The sequence below is a fragment of the Plecotus auritus genome (genome assembly GCF_963455305.1).
Source record: "Plecotus auritus genome assembly, chromosome: X".
NCBI classification, from domain to species: Eukaryota; Metazoa; Chordata; class Mammalia; order Chiroptera; family Vespertilionidae; genus Plecotus; species Plecotus auritus.
The window spans coordinates 109,751,842-109,774,038 of NC_137784.1; the positions used below are offsets into that span (position 1 = coordinate 109,751,842).

At 43.9% G+C, this 22,197-nt stretch overlaps 1 protein-coding gene across 3 annotated transcripts in view; it reads left to right on the forward strand.

Moving 5' to 3' along the window:
- Positions 1–22,197, forward strand: part of ARHGAP36 (Rho GTPase activating protein 36) — a 57,417-nt gene that overhangs the window by 29,092 nt on the left and 6,128 nt on the right. Inside the window, exons 1-3 of one of the 3 annotated variants that reach the window (XM_080652226.1) lie at positions 17,303–17,412; positions 20,204–20,362; positions 21,629–21,694. In XM_080652226.1, the coding sequence (XP_080508352.1) occupies positions 17,367–17,412; positions 20,204–20,362; positions 21,629–21,694 (271 nt within the window). In that variant the 5' untranslated portion in view covers positions 17,303–17,366. Of the gene's footprint in view, positions 1–17,302; positions 17,413–20,103; positions 20,363–21,628; positions 21,695–22,197 lie in introns of those variants that run through there. The other 2 variants (XM_080652227.1, XM_080652225.1) reach the window with 2 other exon arrangements.

Sequence of the window (22,197 nt, forward strand, 5' to 3'; positions counted from 1 at the left end):
CAATAATCTAGAATCCCACTGTGTACAATTTAATATACAGGATTTTTTCTTCAAATTGTAGATTAAATGCATTGGCTAGATTAGATCAGCCATGTGTGATCTTCCTAATGATCATAAAGTGTTCCCTAACACTAGGCAAGAAGAAGAAGATGTGTTTGAATCCCAGACCTTAATTTATAGTGTTGCTATGAGCAGGTTATTCAACCTCTCTTCAAATGATTTAATAAAATGCTGACATTTCCAGACTATAAACATTATTATTATTATTATTATTATTGATAACATTATATTAAGTGCATTCAATGGCTCAGGTATCAAAAGATGCATCTTATTCCTTCTCCAAGTATTTACTATGAATCAGTCACTTTACATAAAAAACCTCATTTACCTTACCTTTTGTAACAACTCTCTGGTATTATTATCTTTATTTTATAGACAAAGCTGAGAGGTTTAGTAACTTGCTCACTGCCACACAGTGACTGAGCAAGGATTACAACTTCTTTGCTCTGATTTCAAAGCTTGAGTGAGATTAAAATAGATAACATTTCCAAAGCTCCTAGCACTATGCTGATATGCAGTAAAAATTTAGTAGGTGGTCAATCTGATGTTGATGGTGTTCCCTTGCCCAGAATCCAATTTTGGTTTTTAGCGCTATTTGATTACTTATAGATTCCTTTCTATGAAAAAGGTGCACATTTAAACTGGAAGATACAATGCAGATACCACACATGTCCTCATCACTGGGGCTCTGAGTCACTAGGAACTGATTTCTATTTCCTTCTGGCAGTATCATTTGTTCTCACATGTATCAGCAGAAGTACGTAGATGGCATGTTTAATGAGCCTTGGCAGCTACTGTCACATCTCAGATACACCTCTTGAAATCCATACAGCTTCCTCAAGATGGGAACCCAACACCCAGCAACCAGTAGGTCCCTGTGTTCAGGGAAGCTTCTTAAATGGCGGGGGCCTATCCTTAACCCTTACTCCAACTATTACTTGCGTGGTATAGCTGACCCTTAATTGATACTCCTCTTTTTTCCCTTCTCAAAGTGGAGGCTACAGGACTTCCTCAGAAGCAGACATGGGTAGGAGCTGGAGAAGTTTTTCTAAATTCCTACATCCTCAGAAGGACTCTAGAATAGATTAACTTGCATGGTGGAGTCAATGGTCAGTGAGGGGTAGTATGCAGGATGAAAAAGAGGGGTGAAGGAGAAGAAGTACACTTGAAGCACCTGAAGCCCATACTCTCAAAGCTTTTTCTGCCACGAAGCTCAATACTTCTCTAGTCTGCAAACTTTTCTTTTTTCTTTCTTTATTGTCTAAAGTTTTACATATGTCTCCCTTTCCCCCGCTTCCCCCTCCCCCCCATTCCCACCCTGGGCAAGCCCCCACCGCCCCAGTGTCTGTGTCCATTGGTTATGCTAATATGCATGCATACAAGTCCTTTGGTTGCTCTCTAACCCACCCTCTCCCTTGCCATTTGTCTCTGGATATATTCTTGTTCATCAATTTATGTTGATCATTATATCCCACATATGAGTGAAATCATGTGATATTTATTTTTCTCCGACTAGCTTATGTCGCTTAGCACAATGCTTGATGGAACTGGAGAGCATTAGTCTGTAACCTTTTTATCCCTCCTTAGAATTATATCCACCCCTACCCTCAACTTCTTAAACTCCACCCCCACTCCTTTCTTAAATGCAGCTTTAGCTTTAGCTTGTAGTGACCTGTTTTTCTCTCCAGAGGGAGGCAACAGCATCAGGGAAGAAAGGGCACAGATTAGGGTCTTCTCTAACTTTACCATTTTTGTAAAGGGTAGGTTTTATTTTCCTCTAACTGAAAACAGGTGAATAACAACTAATTGGAGCTGTATGTAAGGTGCTGCAAAGTATATCTCAGAGAAACATCATCTTTTCCCTCATTGTCCCATCTACCCACCAAACTTGGTGACTGCTAGAAAAAGGGTTGCCTTGGGAGCACTTCTTAATTCCTAGAGTAGAGGTGAGAAAAACAAAATGAGTTGTGGGGCAGTTCAGCCAGGAAATATTCATGCAGTCATTCTCTTGAACACAATGGTACATATTGAGGAGATAGGGTTGGGAATTGGGGTGGGGGGAAGTCTAGAAGGTAGTTTGAAACTTTCCTGTCTGGAGTATTACACCTGAAACCTGGCTCTCATTTACACTGCCAGGAGAAACTGCAGAGTGAGAACTGGACTTAGGGTCCAATTCTTCTGGGGCTGCATTAGGCTGATCAAAACATCATCCTAAAAGAAGAGGGGCTATTTCAAGAGTGTCAGACAAACCAGTAATGAGGAAAATCAGCAACTCAATCCATTGGCTTTAACCCCTGAACACCTTGGTTGAGAAAAATCTAAGCTATATGAGAAGGGGTGGGGGAGGGAGAGTAAAATGAGGGAGGGAATTAACTAACCTTTTCGTGAGCATTTGCTATACATATTAACCATTAGGCTTCTGCTTTCCATATTTTACCTCCTTCAGTCGTCTGAGCATTTCTAAGGCAGATGTTAGCATCTCCAATTTACAGATGAGAAAACTGAGGTTCAGAGAGATGATGTAACCTTCCCAAGATCACCTAGCAAGTAAGTAATGGAGCTGGGATAAAAAACTCAAAGCTTGCCGAAACCGGTTTGGCTCAGTGGATAGAGCTTCAGCCTGCGGACTGAAGGGTCCCAGGTTCGATTCCGGTCAAGGGCATGTACCTTGGTTGCAGGCACATCCCCAGTGGGGGGTGTGCAGGAGGCAGCTGATCGATGTTTCTCTCTCATCGATGTTTCTGACTCTCTGTCCCTCTCCCTTCCTCTCTGTAAAATATCAATAAAATATATTAAAAAAAACAAACAAACAAAAAAAAAACACCTCAAAGCTGTCTCACTCTAAAGCTCCTCTGCTCCCATGCAAAAGATGAAGGTCCTGACCTTTAAAGGGTTTTACTCTCTTAAGGAAACCAAGATCTCCTTTAATAAAATTCACACTTTGGTGCCCTGTTCCTATAGGTGCTTGTTTTTAGTGTGAAAATCTTTGTTTACATGTGGCAGTAATGTGGGTTACTAAAGCATTTTTTCCACTTTAAAATTCCCCATATAATCCTCATGTTATGGGCTTTAAAGAGAGATACTTATAGTGGAGATTTTAAACTTCAAAGGAAAATGTGTGTGTGCGTAAGTGTTGACAGGGGTCCTGGTAGCCCTCTCCTATCCCACCATTTATATGGGTTTTGAGGGAGGAGTAAGGATAACCTTCCATTATACTAATCTAGAGCCTCTGGTTCAGAACTGCATCTTTGGAGCCACAGCCCTTGAGCTTTTGGCTTCTTCAAAGTTGAAGTTTGTTCCCCATTTTACAGGTAGGAGCACTGAGCTGGAGTAAACCAGAATCATCATAAATCCAGGTGGGACTAAACAACAGGATTTAGATAGGTGGTCCAGTGGTGTGGGGGTGAGGAGTGGGAGGCAGAAAGAGAACCTTCAAAGTGGGAGAGGAGGTCGCACGGAGACTGTGAGGGAGTGGAAGTGAAGCTAGTATATTTAGAGGAGAGTGAGAAGGTGTCAGGCTGGCTCCATACCAGCAGGGAAGCCAAGTTCCTGAGACCAAATCCTTGGAGACCCCAAAGTTTGCATGAATTCTTTGCAGGAATTTACCAATGGGCTTCACCTAGTCTGTGCCCTGGGTGGCTTTAGGCTGGCTTCTCTAGCCTTTTTCTTTTCTTTTTCAAAAGGAGACTTGCTGGCTACATAGTAGTTTAGAAAGTGTTTTTCCTTCCCACCCAGGATGAGATGCTGACCTAGGCCCAGCTAGGGGGAAAGCTTTATGGATGTTCCAGCTGCTTCTACTCCACACACCAGGCTCATTTGTGCCAGTTGAAAGGGCACAATAATAACAGTAGCAATTTAAATCGTGCTTCTCACTTCCCCCATGAAAAGTGGTGAGGTGACTCACCACTGTTGAATTGCCTCTCTTGATCCACCTCCTGACCTCTTCACTGGAGTCTAGGCTTGTTACCTGGGAGCTGAGCTGGAAGTCAGAGTTTCTAGGGGCCCTATAGGCCCTATAGCTGTGACTGAGTCCGAACCCCCAAATAAATGTGGTCCCCAAAATGCTATGTATTGTTTTAATTTGGATTTCTCAGATGAGGCTGCTTAGAAGGCATTAGAACAGCATGATCCCCATTAGACAAGCACAGTGCTCCCCTCAATCATGAATAATAAACAATGGGGCCCATTCAGGATTCTTTTCCTAAGAGGTCTCTGCTTGTTTTTCCTATGTGATGTTTGAATTGGAGATGACTGATCTGCTTGAAGTTTACCAATTTCTAGTGGTAATACTATAAAGAAAGGTCTGGGGGAGCTGTGAAATCATTCCCTTACTCTATCCTAACCCTGTCACCCCCATTACCCTCCATACCCAGTTCTCTTGACCCTGTGGCTAGAAAATGCTCATTCTCTGCTCTCTTTCAGCACCAGCCTAAGAAGAGCTCCCAGAACTGGAGCTGGTGAGGCACTTATGAGCCTAGGGTAATTACAGATTTTGAGGTGTCAACAAAGCAAGTGATTAGGTGGCAAAGGTATCAGCTGTCTGAGAGACAAAGAAAGAAATTATGCTGAGCATTCTTGGCGCTGTCAGTAAACTTAAAATAAATATTTGTTGGGAAGTGATACTGTTTCATAGGGGCTTCAATGCCTAGAATGAATCAGGGGACTCTTGGTGAGGCTGCCTGGTACAGAAGAAAGTTTTAGAGAGCATGGCAGACCTGGGTTCAAATACTAGCTCTGCCTCCTACTGGCTGTGTGACCTTGAGGAAGTTTCTTAACTACTCTGAGTTTGATATGTGATGTGTAAAATAGAGATAATCACTGCTCTATCTACCTCATAGGGTCATTGTGAGGTCTCAAGGTGATAATGTATATAAGAGCACTTAGCACAGTGCCTGGTACACAGTAAGTGCTTAATCAATGGTAACATTATTATTAGGATCACTATTACTTTTCTTACTGTATACCAGGCATTCTCTACAGGACCTCAGAGTTTAAAAGGAGAGACAAATAATTGCAGTTATGTATGATCATGTTATGAGAAATATGAAGAGTGTAACTATGTTGGCTCAAAGGAGAGAGTCCTCAATTGGGAGGGAGAGGTATAGTAAAGCAGAGAAAGTTTTGTGAGTCTTGAGTTAGGTCGGGAGGCCCAGGGGTTGTGGGGAGGGATTCCAGGCAATTGGATCTGCCCACACCAAACCAAGGAGGTGTGAAACAGCCAGGCCCAAGAGAAAATAGTTGAGCACAACCTGAGATCTCCTGGGGTGCGGGAAGTGACAAAGAATCTTTCCAGTTTACTCCCACCAGCCCCTGCCCCACGCCCTAGGCTTCCTACCTGGCCAATCATGTGCAGCACCCTCCTCTTCTTTCTTCCAAGCAGCCAGGTAAGCACAGACCTTGCCTCAGCGGACCACACTCAGCGATGGGGTGGGCGGGGCCTGGGGGCAGGCTCAGACCCCGTAGATCAAGGGGGCAGATCCAGCCTGCAGGGGACCCTGCCCTGGTCGCGGGCCCCTACTTCCTTCCTCCTGCCAATCCCGGCGCAACGCCCCCAACCCAAATTAAAAACAAACAAAAAACACACCAAAAATCCACCAGGCACATGGTCACCTGGGTTCTTTAGATGACCCCAGTGCTTTCACACACCACTCGCAAACTCACGCGGCAACTCTTCCCCACAAGACACACAGTTTCCAGCTCTCCAGTGCAGCATATACACTGCCCACATGCATCCCCACCACACACATGAACACATCACACCCAAAGATACATACATACTGCACCCTCAAATACATAAACCTTTGAACACACACACCTTAAGTAGGCTAACATATAAAAGCACCTTACTCATGAACACACACACACACTACACACCACAGCAAACACCACCCATAAATCTACATTGACACAACACATCTAAGGGTAAGCACACACACCACAGTACGACCACCACCCCTTGCAGAAACATACCTTAAACACACCCACATCCAGGCCACACCCACATAATCACACTATAATGGGACAGAAAAGCAACCTGCAAGCATGCACACACAAACACCACACTAGCACATGCTCCATGTCCAAGCGTAAACCAAATACACTCCAAATCAAGTGCTCGGATTAAAACATGCACCGCACACACACCCCACACCCAGCCACACACCAAATGAACATACAGAAGTACTGCACTCGCGCGCGCGCAAACACGTTAACATGCATACATACATACACACAGCCCGCCCCCTCCTTCCCTCCTGGCGGAAGAGAAGGGGGCGAGGAGGGGGAGGAGAGGAGGAGGGGAAGGAAGGTAGGGGGATGGGCGGGCGAGGAGGTGCTGTCAGAGATGCTCTTTTCCCTTTGACCTGGGGTTTGCCTGTTCCCCATTCCCAAGCCAGTGGGGTGAGTTGGGTCCAAGCAGGGTTCAGTCGGAACCCAGGAAAACTGGGAAGTACTGGGAATCAGCTGGTGGACGACTGGCGCGAAAGCTCGGCAGGGACCCTGATTCAGCGTACAGTAGACCCCGCCAGAGGCTCCTCCTCCCTGCACCCTCCCCAGACCCTTTACTGCTGTGACCTCTGCATCCACCCTCGGGGGTGGGGAGGTGGGGGTTGCTTCTTCCCCCCCTACCCGAGAGATTGGGCAATTGTTATGGGTGGAGGACTGGTTTCAACAAGGAGTTTAGATCTGCAGACAAGCTTTTTTTTCGAAAACTGTTCTAATCTAGCTTGAAGATTCTTAATGGAGAGCTCACTATCTTGCAAAGCAATTAATTTTCCACATAAAAGGCAATGGCTGTGAGAAATCACTGGCACCGTGCTGGACACATAGTAGGGAATTATAAACGTTCCTCCTTCCAGCTTATGTCACCAAATCTGTCAGGGTTTTCTGCAGCCCAGAACCAGCCCCAGACAGCGTTTGAATAATGGGTGAGCTTTTTTTGCCTTAACACACAAGCCCTCAGAACAGAGGTCTTGGTTGGGGAGCCACAGGCGGTAGGGGGCGGTAAAGTCACCAAAGGTGTTTTGCACTTTAGGCGGTGTAGCGCCCTCAGGGAAACTCTGAGGTACCCGCCCACTGCAGCGGGCTACAGGGTCACTCCAGAATTCTCCGCAGCCAGATGACCATGTGGTTCCTTTTCTTTTCTAGCCTCTTTTCTGTTGAGATGCACAGCAGGTGAAGGAGAGGTGGAGGAAGAGAACCCCCGCCCGCTTCGTCGCCTTGCAGTGCAAAGGGCACAGGCTTCAGAGTCGTTTTAGGTTCGAATCCCATCTGTGCCACCTCGAGGCTGACTACCTTAGCAAGTCACTGGCTTAGGTCGTGGAGTGGTTGTGAACTTTAAAGGAGGAAACATGTAAAGTGCGTCTCAGTTAAGATCCCAAAGATTTTTATTCCTTTCCTCTCCATCACCTTCATCAAAGATAACGATTGCATCTTGGAGAAGGAGGGATCAGAGGCTAAGATGGAGATGTCCCTCAGCCCAGAAAGGCAGCAGATGGACAGGGGTTCATTTAGCATTCAATATCCTGCTGTATTTAAGGGAAGTGCCTGCACCAGTGATTTTAGCGATGTCATTCACTAGCCACAAGAAATTCCAGGTCACAACCTAGTCCTTGAGACTGCAGTGAGGACATTCTTCCCATCACCTCCACCCCTCTCAGGGACTTTCTAACTCTCTCCCCCTGAATTCTTCTCTCCCTTTCCAAGTTTCCCATGTTATTTTTAAAAATATTTGTAGTGAATACACATTGGGTGTCAGGGATATCTCCTCTTACTTATGTCTCCCTAATGCCTAACACAGTGCCAGACACAGCACAGGCTGTGTACATGAGGCAAAGCAATGCCCTGGGTGAAATCCCTTGGAAACACTGAGACCTGAGGGCACAGAAAAGTTATTATTATACAGAATCTATACAGAGGTCTCCCCTAGGTACTATGAGAATGGAGGGTAGTAGTTTTTGGATAGGGAACCGTTCCATTGCTTCTCAAAGCTCTCAAGCTCTAAGCCTGCCTGGAAGGGCGTTGTCTCACTGCAGCTGAGGCTTCTGCAGTCAATTAAGAAGAAAGCCGCTTTCCTGGAGGGCAGAGACCCTGGCCAGCTAGAGGGTGAGTCACTGTCTCATAGCTGGGCAGCAGAGGTTGCACTAAAGTGGCAATGAATCAGTCCAAGATGGCATGGGGAGATTACCTGAGTGATGATGAGAAAGGGGATGAGGCAGAAGCTTGAGCCTTTGAGACTGGGACTGTGATAGAGTGTCTATATAAATCTGCATAGAGTCAGCTCCTAACACTCCTCCCCACTTCCACCCCCACCAAGTCTAGAAAGATAGCCCTGACAGCCTTCTCAGCAGAGGAAGTAGAGTCGAAAGCACCCTTCCTGGGGGGGATGTTTGGAAGACCTGGGTTCCAATGCTGATTCTGCTACTTGCTGTGTGACCTTGGCAAGTCCTTTTCCTTCCTGTATACAACAATAAAGGGAAGTTAAGGGAGAAAGGAGCTCTGTGCCAGGCCTTGTGCTAACTATTTTACCATGTTTTCAACAATAAAGATTTTTAAAAAATAAATACTTTACCAATTCCACACACTCTTCTTCACACTGCTATGGGATGAGCATGTATCTCCCTATTTCGCAGCTGAGAAAACTGAGGTTGAGTGATATTCAGTCATCCACCTTTTCTCTAATATATCATGCAGTCTTTTTGCATTTATGTTACCAAGGCAATCACTGTAACCCAAGCCAACAACCAGCCAGTCCTCTGCCTATTGGCTTCCTATGCATTCAGGTTTACATCATGTCTCCCAACTGTCCCCAAAGCCAACTCATGTTACTTTTCCAGCAAGGTAGCTGGCTACCTAGTTGGGTTTCTGTTTTCATCTTCCATGATGCCCACCCAACCCCAACTCAAATCTTTCCCTGGTATATCAGTCTAAAATCCCACATTAGAAAACAAGCATCACCAAAAAGATGCACCCCAATATTAATGCCTTATCACAAGGGTGAGAGAACTGGCTGCAGGATGCTGCAGTGAGGAAGGGGAGCAGAGCTGCCAGGGCCAGAAGGAGGAGTTTCAGAAAAACCCAATGGGAGAGGCAGATAGAATGAATACCAGGGACAAATTAAACTGGCTTCAAACTGCCACTTTCTCCCTTTTCCCCCTTTCCATCATTTGGTGTTCTAAAGTATGTGAAGGGGCAGCACCCGCCCATTTTCAGTAGGAGGAGAGGGAGAGATCCTCTCCTTCAATGGAAGGGAAACCCACCCTGACTATTCAAATTACATTCCTGTGCTGGGTAAGACTTATCTAATTACTGTGGGTTGGGGTAGAAAAAAAGGAGGAAGGAAAGCAAGCATTTTCCTGGTAGTGATGGTGATAGGTACTTAAAGAGTGCCACCAATGCTGCTGCCAGGGCCAGAAGTTCTTTCCCTTTGCTAGGGGGTAAGAGAGACTTGCCATTGATCTCTGGATCTTACTTCCAATCTAGGTCCCTGAAAGCTACATTTCTGAGCCTTTGGTGAATAAGTTCATGTCTTTTTGGGCTGCCCCAATACCTATGTATGCCTGGAGTCAGCAGCTCAGTATGTCTCTAACCTTTCCTCTTCCCTTCCTTCCCTCTCTTTTTTGCCTAGGCTCTGCTTCCCTCTCCTTCCCTCTGCCAGGCTCATGCATAGTTTCTGACATTCTTAACTATCTTTTCTATTCCTGTCCTTCTGTGTCAATAGCACTCTCCCTTTCCCCACCATTTACTTCACATAGGAGGGGAGAAAATTCAATTGGGAAGGGGTATAGTTGTGTATTTGAAATTTTTCCCACTTGAGATCTTGCATTTTTTAAAATATATTTTATTGATTTTTTACAGAGAAGAAGGAAGTGGGATAGAGAGTTAGAAACATCGATGAGAGAGAAACATCCATCAGCTGCCTCTTGCACACCTCCTACTGGGGATGTGCCCGCAACCAAGGTGCACGCCCTTGACTAGAATCAAACCTGGGACCTTCCAGTCCTCAGGCTGACGCTCTATCCACTGAGCCAAACCAGTTTTGGCGAGATCTTGCATTTTTAACCCAGTATTGCCTTTGTTGTGTCAGATGAGAATATTTAGTGCTTATGAATAATATTTTTTTGTTTGGCTGAATAGTAATCTGTTTATATGATTATTGGACTGCAGATTAGAAGGCATTTTTGGAAGAGGTATTAGAAAGTAAGATGGTTGGGGCAGGTGTGGGTGGTTTTCTGACTTCTCCAGATGCCAATAAGATAGGAAAAGAACTATGAAGACTATAGGTTTGTGTGTGTGTTATGTGTGTGTGGCGGGGAGGGGAAGGGGAGAGATTACTGAGACCATTCTCATCCAGATGTATAGAGCACTTTGTGATTAGTTTCTGTTTACTCTTGCTGCTCATTGAACTTTGAACAAAATGATACTTTTCTCTCTGAGTTTGGAAGAGCTGAGTACCTGGATAAGATGGGAATCAAGGAGCAGGAAGAGTAGGGCAAGGGGTAAAGGGGTTGTTCTTTGTGTGCAAAGGGCCAACAAGGGATGTTCCCTGCCCTCAAATGCCATACAAGTCAGGGAACAAGGGAAGAAATGAAGGGTAGCAAAAAGTGTGTTCAGCTGGGATCCAGGAATGACTGGCCTTCCTTTTGGCTCTGCCACTAATTAGATCTGTGTCCTTTTGTAAGTTTCTTAGCCATCTGCACCTCCAGGTCTGCCTTTCCTTTACCTGTAATGTGAGACTGTATGTCATGGCCAGGGGAGAGGAAAGTCAGAGCACTGAGAGGAAGAGATTCTTGGGCTGAATACTGAAGGAAAGATCAGCTATGAATAAATAGAGAGAAGCTTGTGGGGGTACAATGACAAACAGTGGGAGTATCCAAGGGAATTTAGCAAACAGGTATGCGTAAGGCAATGAGCTGGCTGCCATGTGGAAAATTGCAATGAATCAGCCCCTGCCCCTCCAAGGAAAGCTTTAAAGAGAATTGGGGAAATCTTAGCAGCAGAGCTAAGCACTAGCAGCTCTAGCAGCATCAGCAGCTAGTCACAGGACAGACTGTGGCCGCACCGCAGGACTGACCAGCAGGTAATGCCACCACTATTCCCTGGCAGGATTAGGAGAGTCGCCAAGAGGTAGTGTAGGGACAGGGATCTAGGTGCCTGAGTACAGCCTATTGAGGGGCTAGAGTGGGAGTTGAGGGCACTCCAACTGGACTTGAGGAAGGATGTGGGGGAGAGAGGAAGCTTGAAAGTGCTGAACAAGTTGCCCAGGTTTTTGGGCAGGCAAATGCTTTAATTTTTAAAATTCTCCCTGGGGATAGGCTCGAAGAGTGGTCTTTGGTAGCCATGGGGCTTTACTTACCTTCAGGTTCTATGCTTTCTCAAGCCACTTAGGGGCAGGACATGCATGGCTGTCAGCAGCCCAGGGGCAGTCAGGGGCCCATGACTACCCTCCCAGACTGAGGGCTCAAAGTCATCTGCCAGTGGGTTCCTGCCCCTCTCCACCTCCCCAATCCCTTCCCACTGCCACCAGTCATGGAGCCCACCCTGCAGGGCTGTGGGGCTGGGCTGGGGCTTTAATAAAGAGGGAGAGGGAGACTTGCTTAAGAATCTCCCCCCTCTGGAGCCCTGAAGCCTGTGGAGCAGAGGTAGTGCTTTCTTTCCAGCTGTGGACAGAGTCAGCATGGCTCTGTGTCCTAGAGTGGGCTAAATCCTGTAGAAGAATCAAGGACTCTGCAGATGAGGGCTATGTTTCTACCTTGTTCTTAGATAATAAGCAGGATAATAATAAATTACCCTGGTTGTGTTGAGAGCTTGGAGATGGTCTCAGACTTGCCCAAGGCCACTCAGCTGCTTAGTTACTAGGCAGGCTTCCAGTCTGACTCCTGGTCTAGGGCTTTTTTCACTGCATCATAGCCAAGACAGTGGTCTAATTTTTAAGAGGGATTGGTAGGTAGACAGACAGGTTTTAATGTTTTTAAAAAATATGGTTATTTTAATGTAGTTTTAAAATACCGTTCCTATCATGAAAACTACTGGGAAAACATTTCCCACAGCCCCAATTCCCTCTGACAATCACTCAGATAGGATTTTGAAAAAAAAAACAACAAAAAAAAAAAACCAAAAAAACAAAAAAACAAAAAAAAAACGGGCAGAAAATTGAATACTTGTTGGGGAAAATACAATTCGTCAGAGAAGAGAGAAGCAGATGGGGGTGAGGAAACAAAGATGGAGGAGGAGTAACACTCAGCACAGATTCTGAGAACAACTTTATTCTGAAGGTTTCCTTGACAGGCATCTGTCCAGATGGTTTATGGGAGTGTTCCCATTGGTCTTTTCTCTCTCATTTCCACTTTGTAGAAACCCAAGCTGTCGTCTTGGGGTGGGAGGGGAGGGGGGGAAGAGGAAGGTGGTGGTTGCGCAAATGCTTGATAATCCTCCCTTTAATCCAGAGTCTCATTTCCCTTTTTCTCTCTGCTATAGTGATTACATTAGAGAGATCTATTCTCTCTCTCTCTCTCTCTCTCTCTCTCTCTCTCTCTCTCTCTCTCTCTCAAAATGCATATGTGAGGGAGCATGAGGACGCATGTGTGCATAGATATCTATCAGAGGGAATATATGTGTCTGAAAGGGAGTGTGTCTTAAAGAGGGGGGCTTACAGGACCAAAGGAGTTGAGAGGATGGGTAAAATGAATGAGAGTTTACTGAGTTTATACTGAAAACCTACAACTGAGTAAGGGTCTGCTCAGAACTGGTGGACCCGAGGAAATAGTCAATTCTTAATATTCCTTAAAGGAACAAAGGAGAGAAAATGTATTTAAATTAGTTCAGGGAATGATGATGTTATGCCCATGGGCCATTCTCGACAGTCTTTCAGACTATTGATATTTATGAGACCTTCAAGTAGGTTGTAAAATCCCAAGGGCAGGAACTGGGGCTTTCCACTCCAGATGGCTCCCCCTTTCCTCCACCATGCTTGCATGGATGGCTTGCACACTATGCTGAGGAAGCCAAAGGTAGGGATTAAATCTCTTTTGTGAGCCTGTTAACTTTTTTTCTAAATTCCACAGTCTATACTAATCCTCCTACCCCCCACAGTTAGGTGACTTGCATATCTGATTATGAAACAGTTCAAGTCATCCTGCTAATAGGATATAAATACCCATTCTTGCATTCGAAAGATGGTGCAAGGACATTTTTCAATGGAGGCACTATCTGCCTCATTCCAGATAATAGCACCTTTCCTCAGTCTTCCTCTCAAATTTGACTCTCAGGTATTTTGGAGAGCAATTCCTCACCTTGCTACACTTTGGAGGATTCTTTAATTCCACTCTATCTTTTATTTAGTCTTTACCACAGCCATACCTAATAGGTATCATGATTCTTATTTTGTAAGGTAGTGGAAATGAGACTCAGAAAAGTGAGATAATTAATTTCTCTAACTCACTTGGTTGGTGAGTGTGAACTTACATGTGGTGAAGCTGGGATTTGAACCCAAGTTCTAGTCCATACCTCAGGATCTTTAACAGGATGTCATGCTGTCAGCTTTGAGTGAGAGATGTTGTGGGAGGAATACATAGGACTTTTGGTGCCTTTCTCCTCTATCTATTCCTCTCCTATATCTTTCATAATAGTCTTTTTCAAAACCATATATCTGTATCTTTATACTTATGTGTCGATATATCTACCTCTCCAACATCATCATCATCAACTATCTAATTTATCTACCTTATCATTTTATCTAATTTATCAATCATCTACCTTTATTTCTATTTCCCAAGAATAGTGTTTATAAACAAGACCTCAAAAATCCAGTCACTTTCTTAGGAAAGAAGGTAATCTTGATTCAGACTGTCCCAGTTCCAGACAGCAGGTGTTGGTGATGCATACCAAGAAATAACAGTTTGGTGGGAGGGGAAAGGCCAAGCCTGAGTATATGTAGGGACAGCTGGTTCCCTGATCATATACCTCCATGGCATTTTTGTGCAACCTAAGGTAAGTCACAGACTTTCCAGAGCCCTAGTTTGTTATTATCTGTAAAATGGGGAAACATAACACCCAACCTACGTCCTTCTCAGGAGTTGGTGTGAGAATAAAGTGGCATGATTCATTTATTCATGAATCATGAATAGCTGTTTTAAATATAAGACGGTTATATTCTCTCAAAACCCTCAGAGTTTATAATCATGTGATTCACCCAACAAAATCTTGTTGAACACCTACTATGTGTTAGGGCAGTGGTCGGCAAACTCATTAGTCAACAGAGCCGCAGTTTGCCGACCACTGTATTAGGGTATGGAGATCATGGACATATGGAAAGCTTTTGAGAACATGAAAAGCACAGGGCATTTAAAATTTTTTTACCTCTTATTGGTGGAACATCTTACTTTTTCCTTTTCCTGCTACAACATAATAGAAGCAGCAGGCAAAAGGAAAAAAAAAAGATTAGTGTCACAGCTTGTGATGCCAGCACTATCACGCACTCTGACACATACTGCAGATATTAGTGAGAATATCTAAATCTTATAGTTGATGTCACATTCATCTTGTTTATACTATCCTTTGGGATGTTTATAACATAAAGACTGACTTTCACTATCCTGAATTTGAACTGTTTCTTTAGTAAATAAAATTTTAAAAGGGCATCCCACATTCTATAGAATGAATATTGTACTTATTTTACAAACAAGTTGTAATTTGTGGTGGCTCTCTGATTTTGGATATGACTTGTCCTGGCTTATGGAATCAAGTTTTGATTATGTGTCCCTTTCTATTTTAATTATCTAGCTATGCAATATTTTGCAGATATTAAAATCAAAGGTGGACAGGACAGAGGAAAGAGCCTTAGAATTGAGAAGAACTGGGTTATTGTCTACAATCTGTTGTCAAACTGCCATGTGACTTTGTGCAAACCCCTGTTCCTGTCTGAGCTTCAGGTTTCTGAATTGTAGAATGGAAGCTTTGGACTAGGTGATAGTCAAGGTTCCTTTTATCTCTAATCCATTCTAATATTCTAAGCAGTTCATGAAGCATTCTTCTCTTTAAAGCCAGAGTTTTTCTCAATATATTTCAACAATATACCTCTAGTTTGTGAGCTTCTGCTATGGCATGATGGACTGACTCTACATACTTAAGAATGCTGTCCCCAAATTTAATTATATTGTAGCATCATCACTGCATACGATAAAATGAGCCATTTTGTTCATTCTGCTATCTTGCTGAAATGGAGGTTATAGGATAACAACTTAAAGGTTAACTCATTAATGTTCAGGGATGAATGAGATGATGTGACAGCAGACAAAATTGGTGCCCAAATGTTTTCATCTAGAAACATGTATCTTTTTCTCAAATTGTGATAATTTAATGGGGAATGTCTTTATCTATTGTCACAGCCTATAGATATTTGAATAACATAGATGCAATGCCTTCTGGGCACCCAGCCCTGTCCATTATCAATATCTCAAACTCTGAGGAACTCTCAGTGGCTTGGAGCAAAATTCTGAGGATGGCATAAGATGACTAATTTATAAAGATTCAAACAATGGCATCAATACAGTCCCCCCTTTTTTTCTCACAGGGGTTTACTAGGGAGCACGGCGCCATCCCTAACTATTGAACTGGGGCAATGGAGTTAATTAATCCTCCAAATTGTGAAGGCTGTGGATTTATGCCTAGCTGAGAGCATTTCTGTCCTGGCAATGTCAAAGCAGGTGACCTTTCTGACGTTAATTTGTTCCTCCATCTGTGACATGCATTTTGGGAGGACGTGTTTCCCCTTTTTGAATTGCTGGAGGCTTGATCTGGTTGTGCCTCTGCTCTTTGTTCAAATTCTCTCTCTTGTATCTGTTTATATCCTAGTCCCTTTATCGATCCAAATGAAATTATACATTCTTTTTTTTAGTGACAATGTAAAACTGGATGGTTTGAAAGAAATACATTTTGAGACATGTAAACATTTTACTAATCTGAATAATAGCATTTGAAAACTGACTTATGCAGTTATTTTTTCTAAATTTTTTAAGATTTTTTTTTTATACTTGGCCCTAATGCCATCAGAGATTGATGAAGAAAGATCTATTCCCAACAATCTCTCAGGATCCTTTACCTGTTTTCATATAATTCAGATTTAGTAGAGATAGATGAAAGTAAGTCCTTGGATGTATTTATACAAATTCTAATTTGTATATGTTTACTTTTGAAACTTGATATTTTCTGATAAAGTCATGCCCTCTGCAAAAAAACCCTTCATTATCAACATGTTTATTAAAAACCCATGCTAAATATCATACATACATTATTCATTTAATTCTCATACAACTGCTAAAATGGGCACTGCATCATTTCCTCATGTTATAGGCAGTTGTTCTCAACCTTTCTAATGCCGCGACCCTTTAATGCAGTTCCTCATGTTGTGGTGACCCCCAACCATAAAATTATTTTCGTTGCTACTTCATAACTGTAATTTTGCTACTGTTAATGAATCATAATGCAAATATCTGTGTTTTCCGATGGTCTTAGGCTCTTCAGCAGTGGTTCTCAACCTGTGGGTTGCGACCCACAGGTTGAGAACCGCTAGCAGGGTCGCCTAAGACCATCAGAAAACAAAGATATTTACATTACGATTCGTAACAGTAGCAAAATTACAGTTATGAAGTAGCAATGAATTTAATTTTATGGTTGGGGGTCACCACAACATGAGGAACTGTATTAAAGGGTCACGACATTAAAAAGGTTGAGAACCCGTGTATAGGGGGAAGGGGAAGACACTTTGGAGCAAGAGAGGTCTCTTGGCAGTTAATTCCCTGTGAGGAACCTCCTTTTGTGTTCAGGTTAGCAAGTCAGGCCTGAGGGCAAGTATTCAGATCTCAAGAACCTGTTAAGCAAATCTCTCATAGTGTTAAGTCTATTTACTCATCCCCCTCCCAACCCTACCCATCTGCTTCTTTTTTGGGCACATTGGCCTTCCTAACTCTGCTTCTGTCGTGTATTCTTCTAGTGCCTTCAGAGAGTTGAAGGTAAGCAAGACAGTGTCAATTTTGCTGGCAGAACTGCAGCATATGATTACTCTTAAGTTTAGCTCTGTATCTTTGAGCAGGAGGCAATGACAAACGGTTTATTCAAGGCCTTTGATTTCCATCAGAATTATAAGCATCTAGGCTGACTCATCTCTCAAAGGCTTTTCTCTCTCTCTTTTTGGTTGGTGTTGTTTTGAGGTTTTCTTATTTTTTTCTTACCTTATTTGAGTAGGGGAGAGGGATTGATTTTCATCTTGATTTTTCGGGTGAAAGAACCAGCTATACTCTTTGGAATACCAGATGTGGCAAGCCTCGGCAAGAAGAAATACCTGCAACTACAGAACAGGTACAACAATATCTGAATTGGGGCAAGGGGAGAGGGGGTCTATGTTAGAAAAATGAAGCCAGAACTGGCTTGTGTGTGTCTGGATAAGACCCTTGGCTAACAGGTTCTGGATCTGCTATTGTGAATGGGGGATTGCTAGAGGCTTACTCTGGGTCTGTGGTTAGGTTATGTGCATGTACTTTGGGTTAAAATGGTCATTTTGTGGATGCAGTTTGTTGATTGGGCTTAGGCATTCTCTTTGGGTTGAGGGGATGGTGTTTTGAAGTTGAAGGGCCTTTCAAAAAACCTAGGGTAAGAATTAAAAATCCATAGAAAGACTTCTCATCTTTTCTCATACTGCACTTTAGTTATCCAGCCAGCATATATTTGAAATATGTGTGGCTTTGATCATTAAGAAAAATGGGCAAATAGAATTTTGGAAACAAAAGTAGGGTGGAATTTTTTTTTTGGGTAGAGATCATTTATATAGATTGTTGAATGATAAACTCCTACCTACCTTTTCTCTGGCAAAGCAATATTACCTAGTCTTTGGACTCTAAGCCCCATCCCCAATAATATATAGAATATTATCATAAAAGTCCATGGGAAAGATAATCTCAGAAAAATGGCATGTGACAACTTTCCTTCTTGTCAAAAAGTTCCTCATGTTCCAAATTATCTTCTCTGTCAGGAACCAGCATGCACACACTCACCCAAATCATAAACTTCAGAGCTGTCTTAAATCCTTTCCTTTTCATTACAATAAAAAATTCCCCTAAGTCCTGTCAATTCTACCCATAAAATCCATCCTCTGCTCCAGCTCTAGTGACACTTGACTTGTGTCAGCATCTCTTGCCTCTTGGCTGATGTACCTACCTCAGGCTCTCTACCCAAACCAGGATTTTCACTACTGTATGTGATTTTTCCACGCTGTAGCTCGGACTCTGTCACTCCCCTATTACCTTCAGGAGAAAGTCCAGCTCCTTAGCATGGCTAACAGGGACATTCATGAGCTCACCCCTGCCTATCTAGATTTATCTCCTTTATACAGCTTTAAGAATATAACAACCTCTCTCCCATCTCCTTGCCTTTGCACATGCTGTTCTCTCTTTCTGGATCCCCCGCTCCCCCCCCCGCACCCCCGCCGTGTCTCCAGGCAGACTTAGATGTTTCCTCCTTTTTGCTCTCACAATACTTTGTTTATATCTTGGCCAATTACTTATCACAAGGTTTTGTAAACTGTTGCTAACCTGTGTATCTCTTTCACTGCACAGTTAAACCCTTTATGAAAAGAGTAGTATTATCTTGCTCATATTTGAATCTTCAGTGTCTGGTACAAAGTGGGAATTTAATACAGGTTTACTTTTATGGATAAATAAAATAGCAAAGGAGTTATAGAGGTGAAGATGTGCAAGAAAGGATGCTGTGTGGGGTCCAGGCAGATCCCACTGGGGGATCCTGAGCAGCCTGGGTGCAGTATGAGACAGTGGGCACCATGAAAAAGGGACAGGTTTTCTAGTACACTAAGACAAACTTCACTCTGATCACCAATCCTGAATAGATAGTCTTACTAGACTTTTCCTGGAAATGATGTTTGTTTGTTTTGGTACAAATGGATGTTTTTTCATAAAAAATAATATAATCAAGTTGCACAATTTTTGGTAAATAGGTAAAAGGCAAACAAATTCCCACCACTGAATATAGATACTGTATGTTAATATTTGAGTACATTTCTTTCTGTCTTATTTTCATGTGTGTTTTTCTTCATATATTTGTAATCATAATTAATACAACTCTATATTTTGTATTTGTGGTTTAAGAGCTCTTTGTAAACATCATTTCTGGTGATTAACAGAGGGAAAGAGGGAGGAAGGGGAAATAGAAGAGGGTATAGAGGGGATTAATGAAGATGGAAGGAGACTTGATTTGGGGTGGTGAACACACAATACAATATACAGATGATATATTATAGAATTGTAGCTTGAAACTTATATAATTTTATTAACCAATAATCAATAAATTCAATAAAAAACAAACAAAACATAATTTTAATGTTTATATAATTTCTCATACTGTGACCATTCCCTAATTTATATAATTATTCTCATTGCTGGGTGAACTTTTTTCCCTTATTCTTTTTTACTCTTACGGCTCATGTAAATATGGTTTTTCTTGTCTGTAGGAAGATTTCATTAGGATAGATTCCTAGAAGGGGAATTACTGGTCAAAGGGCCTGGGGATAATATTTTGGCTCAAGACTCATGTATCCAGTTTGCATTCTGGAAGAACTGTACATACATACAGGGTTTCTTAACCTAGATGAAAGTGCCATTTTCACCCAACCTGGACAACATCGAGTATTACCATTAAAAAATAAAAAATAAATTGTATCAGCATTTGAATTAATGGGAAACTATTACATTATTCTTGTGTCAATGTGCATTTTAAAATTGTGAGTAAGGTCTCTCTCTCTCCCTCTCTCTCTCTCTTTCCAAATTAGGTTTTCTCTTTTCTGGACTCTTGGTTCAGGGCTGATTTTTTTTTTTTTTTAGTTGGATTTTTTTTTTTTTTGAAAAAGCAACCAGAGGCAGCTCTGCTCCAGGGTGAAGCCGCCTCCCAGTTTTTCCTCCCCCTCTACCAACCTCCCCCCCAACAGTTCCCTCCACCAGGTCCAGTGACAATTGGATGATGCAGCCTTGATAATCATCCGATTCCAGAATGGGTGGCTGCACTCCTTTTCTGAAGGCAGCCAGGACACGGTGCCCCAGAATCATGCCCCCTTTGCTGTTGATGTCCGCCTTCATTTTTTTAGTGAATGTCCTGGGAGGAGCCCCAGGACACAACCCGGACCGCAGGACGAAGATGATATCAATACACAGTCTCTCAGAGCTGGAGCGTCTGAAGCTGCAAGAGACTGCTTACCACGAACTCGTGGCCAGACATTTCCTCTCTGAATTCAAACCTGACCGAGGTAAGCAGTACCCCGGAGTGTGGAGTCCTCGCTCTTCCGCGAGTGGACCCTCCCGGGCAGGACGGGGCGAGTTGGGGGTCTAGAAGGATAGGAGGGGCACAATTCTGGTTTCAGATCTGGTTGGTTCTCCTGGCGCCTGGAGAACTGAGGAAGAGGGAGTTGAAGGGTGTTTGTTGAATTGCAGAAGAGATAAGATTAATTGAGTTGGGTCAAAAGCTGGGAGTTTGAGGGGCAGCAAGTCGAACCGGCAGATGTCAGGGACAGACAAGTTGATAGAGCACAGGTGAAGAGACAGACACACCAGATGCGGTGCTAGAAGGAGTCAGAGTGAGAGCGAGGCGCAGAGAAACACTCTGAGAGAGGACTGGGATAGACTGAGACCGCGCGGTTGAGAGACGGAGAGTAAGGGAGACAGCGAGACAGTGAGAGAAAGACACGCACCAATCTCTGCGTAGAGCAAAGGCGGGAGGTGCGCTAAGAGCGCAGCCCAGTTCAGCTGGCGAGGAGCGAGTGGGACGCAGCAGTGGACGGGATTCGAGTGTGCCTGGGCTCTCGGGGGTAGGGGCTCAGATTAGCAGTTGAGGGGAAGTGGAGGGGGTCGCATGGGCGAGAGGCGCTCCTGCAGTAATGTAAAGTCCAGGGACAGCAGATTTGGCAGGCGCGCACAGGGGACGCAGCCTGAAAGGAGCGAAGCAAAGGGTGAGGAGACCCAGCAGGCAGCCGTAGCTGGTGTAGCGGGGGGTTGGAGCGTGGGGACAGCGTGGGTTGCTGCTTCTCCCGCCGCAGCTCATGGAGCCCACGGCATCCCGGCATCACAGGCGTGAGAGTGTCAGCAGTAACTTGGCAACTCCTACAGCGGAGGCGCCACAGGAAGAGCCCTTCCCTATGCCTGTTGCACTGTCCCAATGCTCAGAGCCCTGGAATTTATGTTTTAAGTGTTGTGTTGAGGTACTAGTGGTGCATAACAACATGCGCCGTGCCGCACGGCACCTAAAATTGTCTGGTTTGGTTAAATTCTTGGAGTCTCCTACGCGGTACATAGGAATAAACCACTGTTAAATGGGAAAACTAAGGCTGGGAGAAAGCAAAACACTTTTCGCGGGCTGGATAGGGTTGTTTAACACCCCCTTCCCCATTCCTGTGGATCAATGCATTGCGGTGCTTTAGTCACAAGATCCCATTTGTGTGTGTGTGTGTGTGTGTGTGTGTGTGTGTATGTGTGTGTGTGTGTGTATGTGTGTGTGTCTTATCTTTTTCTTTCCATAGCTCTCCCTGTTGACAGTCCAAACACCTTGGAGAACAGGTTTCTGATTCTAAGAGGACAACAGAGGGGTGAGGAGCTCTTGTACTTTCCTTAGGAAAGAAATGGGATGCTGCATCCCTTCTGTATTGTGCCCCTGGCTACTGTAGACTGGGCGATGCTCACTGCCCCTGGGGACTCTCCCCCCCAACCCCCCAGAAATCGCTTAAGGGAAGATTTCAGGAGATGGAGCACTAACTGCAGGGGCGCGAGGGGCGGTCCCATCAGATCTGCCTAAGCCTTCCTTCTTAAGATCCACCCTAGGCTGATCTTCCTGAAGATATTTTCCTCATTGCTTCAAGGTAGTCATTCCCTGGCAGGACTTAAGGCAGGGATCTTGAGCTCCATGGGGTAGTTGAGTGAAGCCAAACCACTGCAGGCTCTTTTTGGCTCACTCAGGGAGGTGGGATGGGGAGGGGGGAAGGGGGGGGGAGAAAGCTATGTGTCTGGAGGCCTGGGGGTTGGCTTTGAGAGGTTGCTTAGAGGAGTGTTACAGCCCCTGCAGTCCCTCCTGATTTAAGCGCTGCTGAGCATT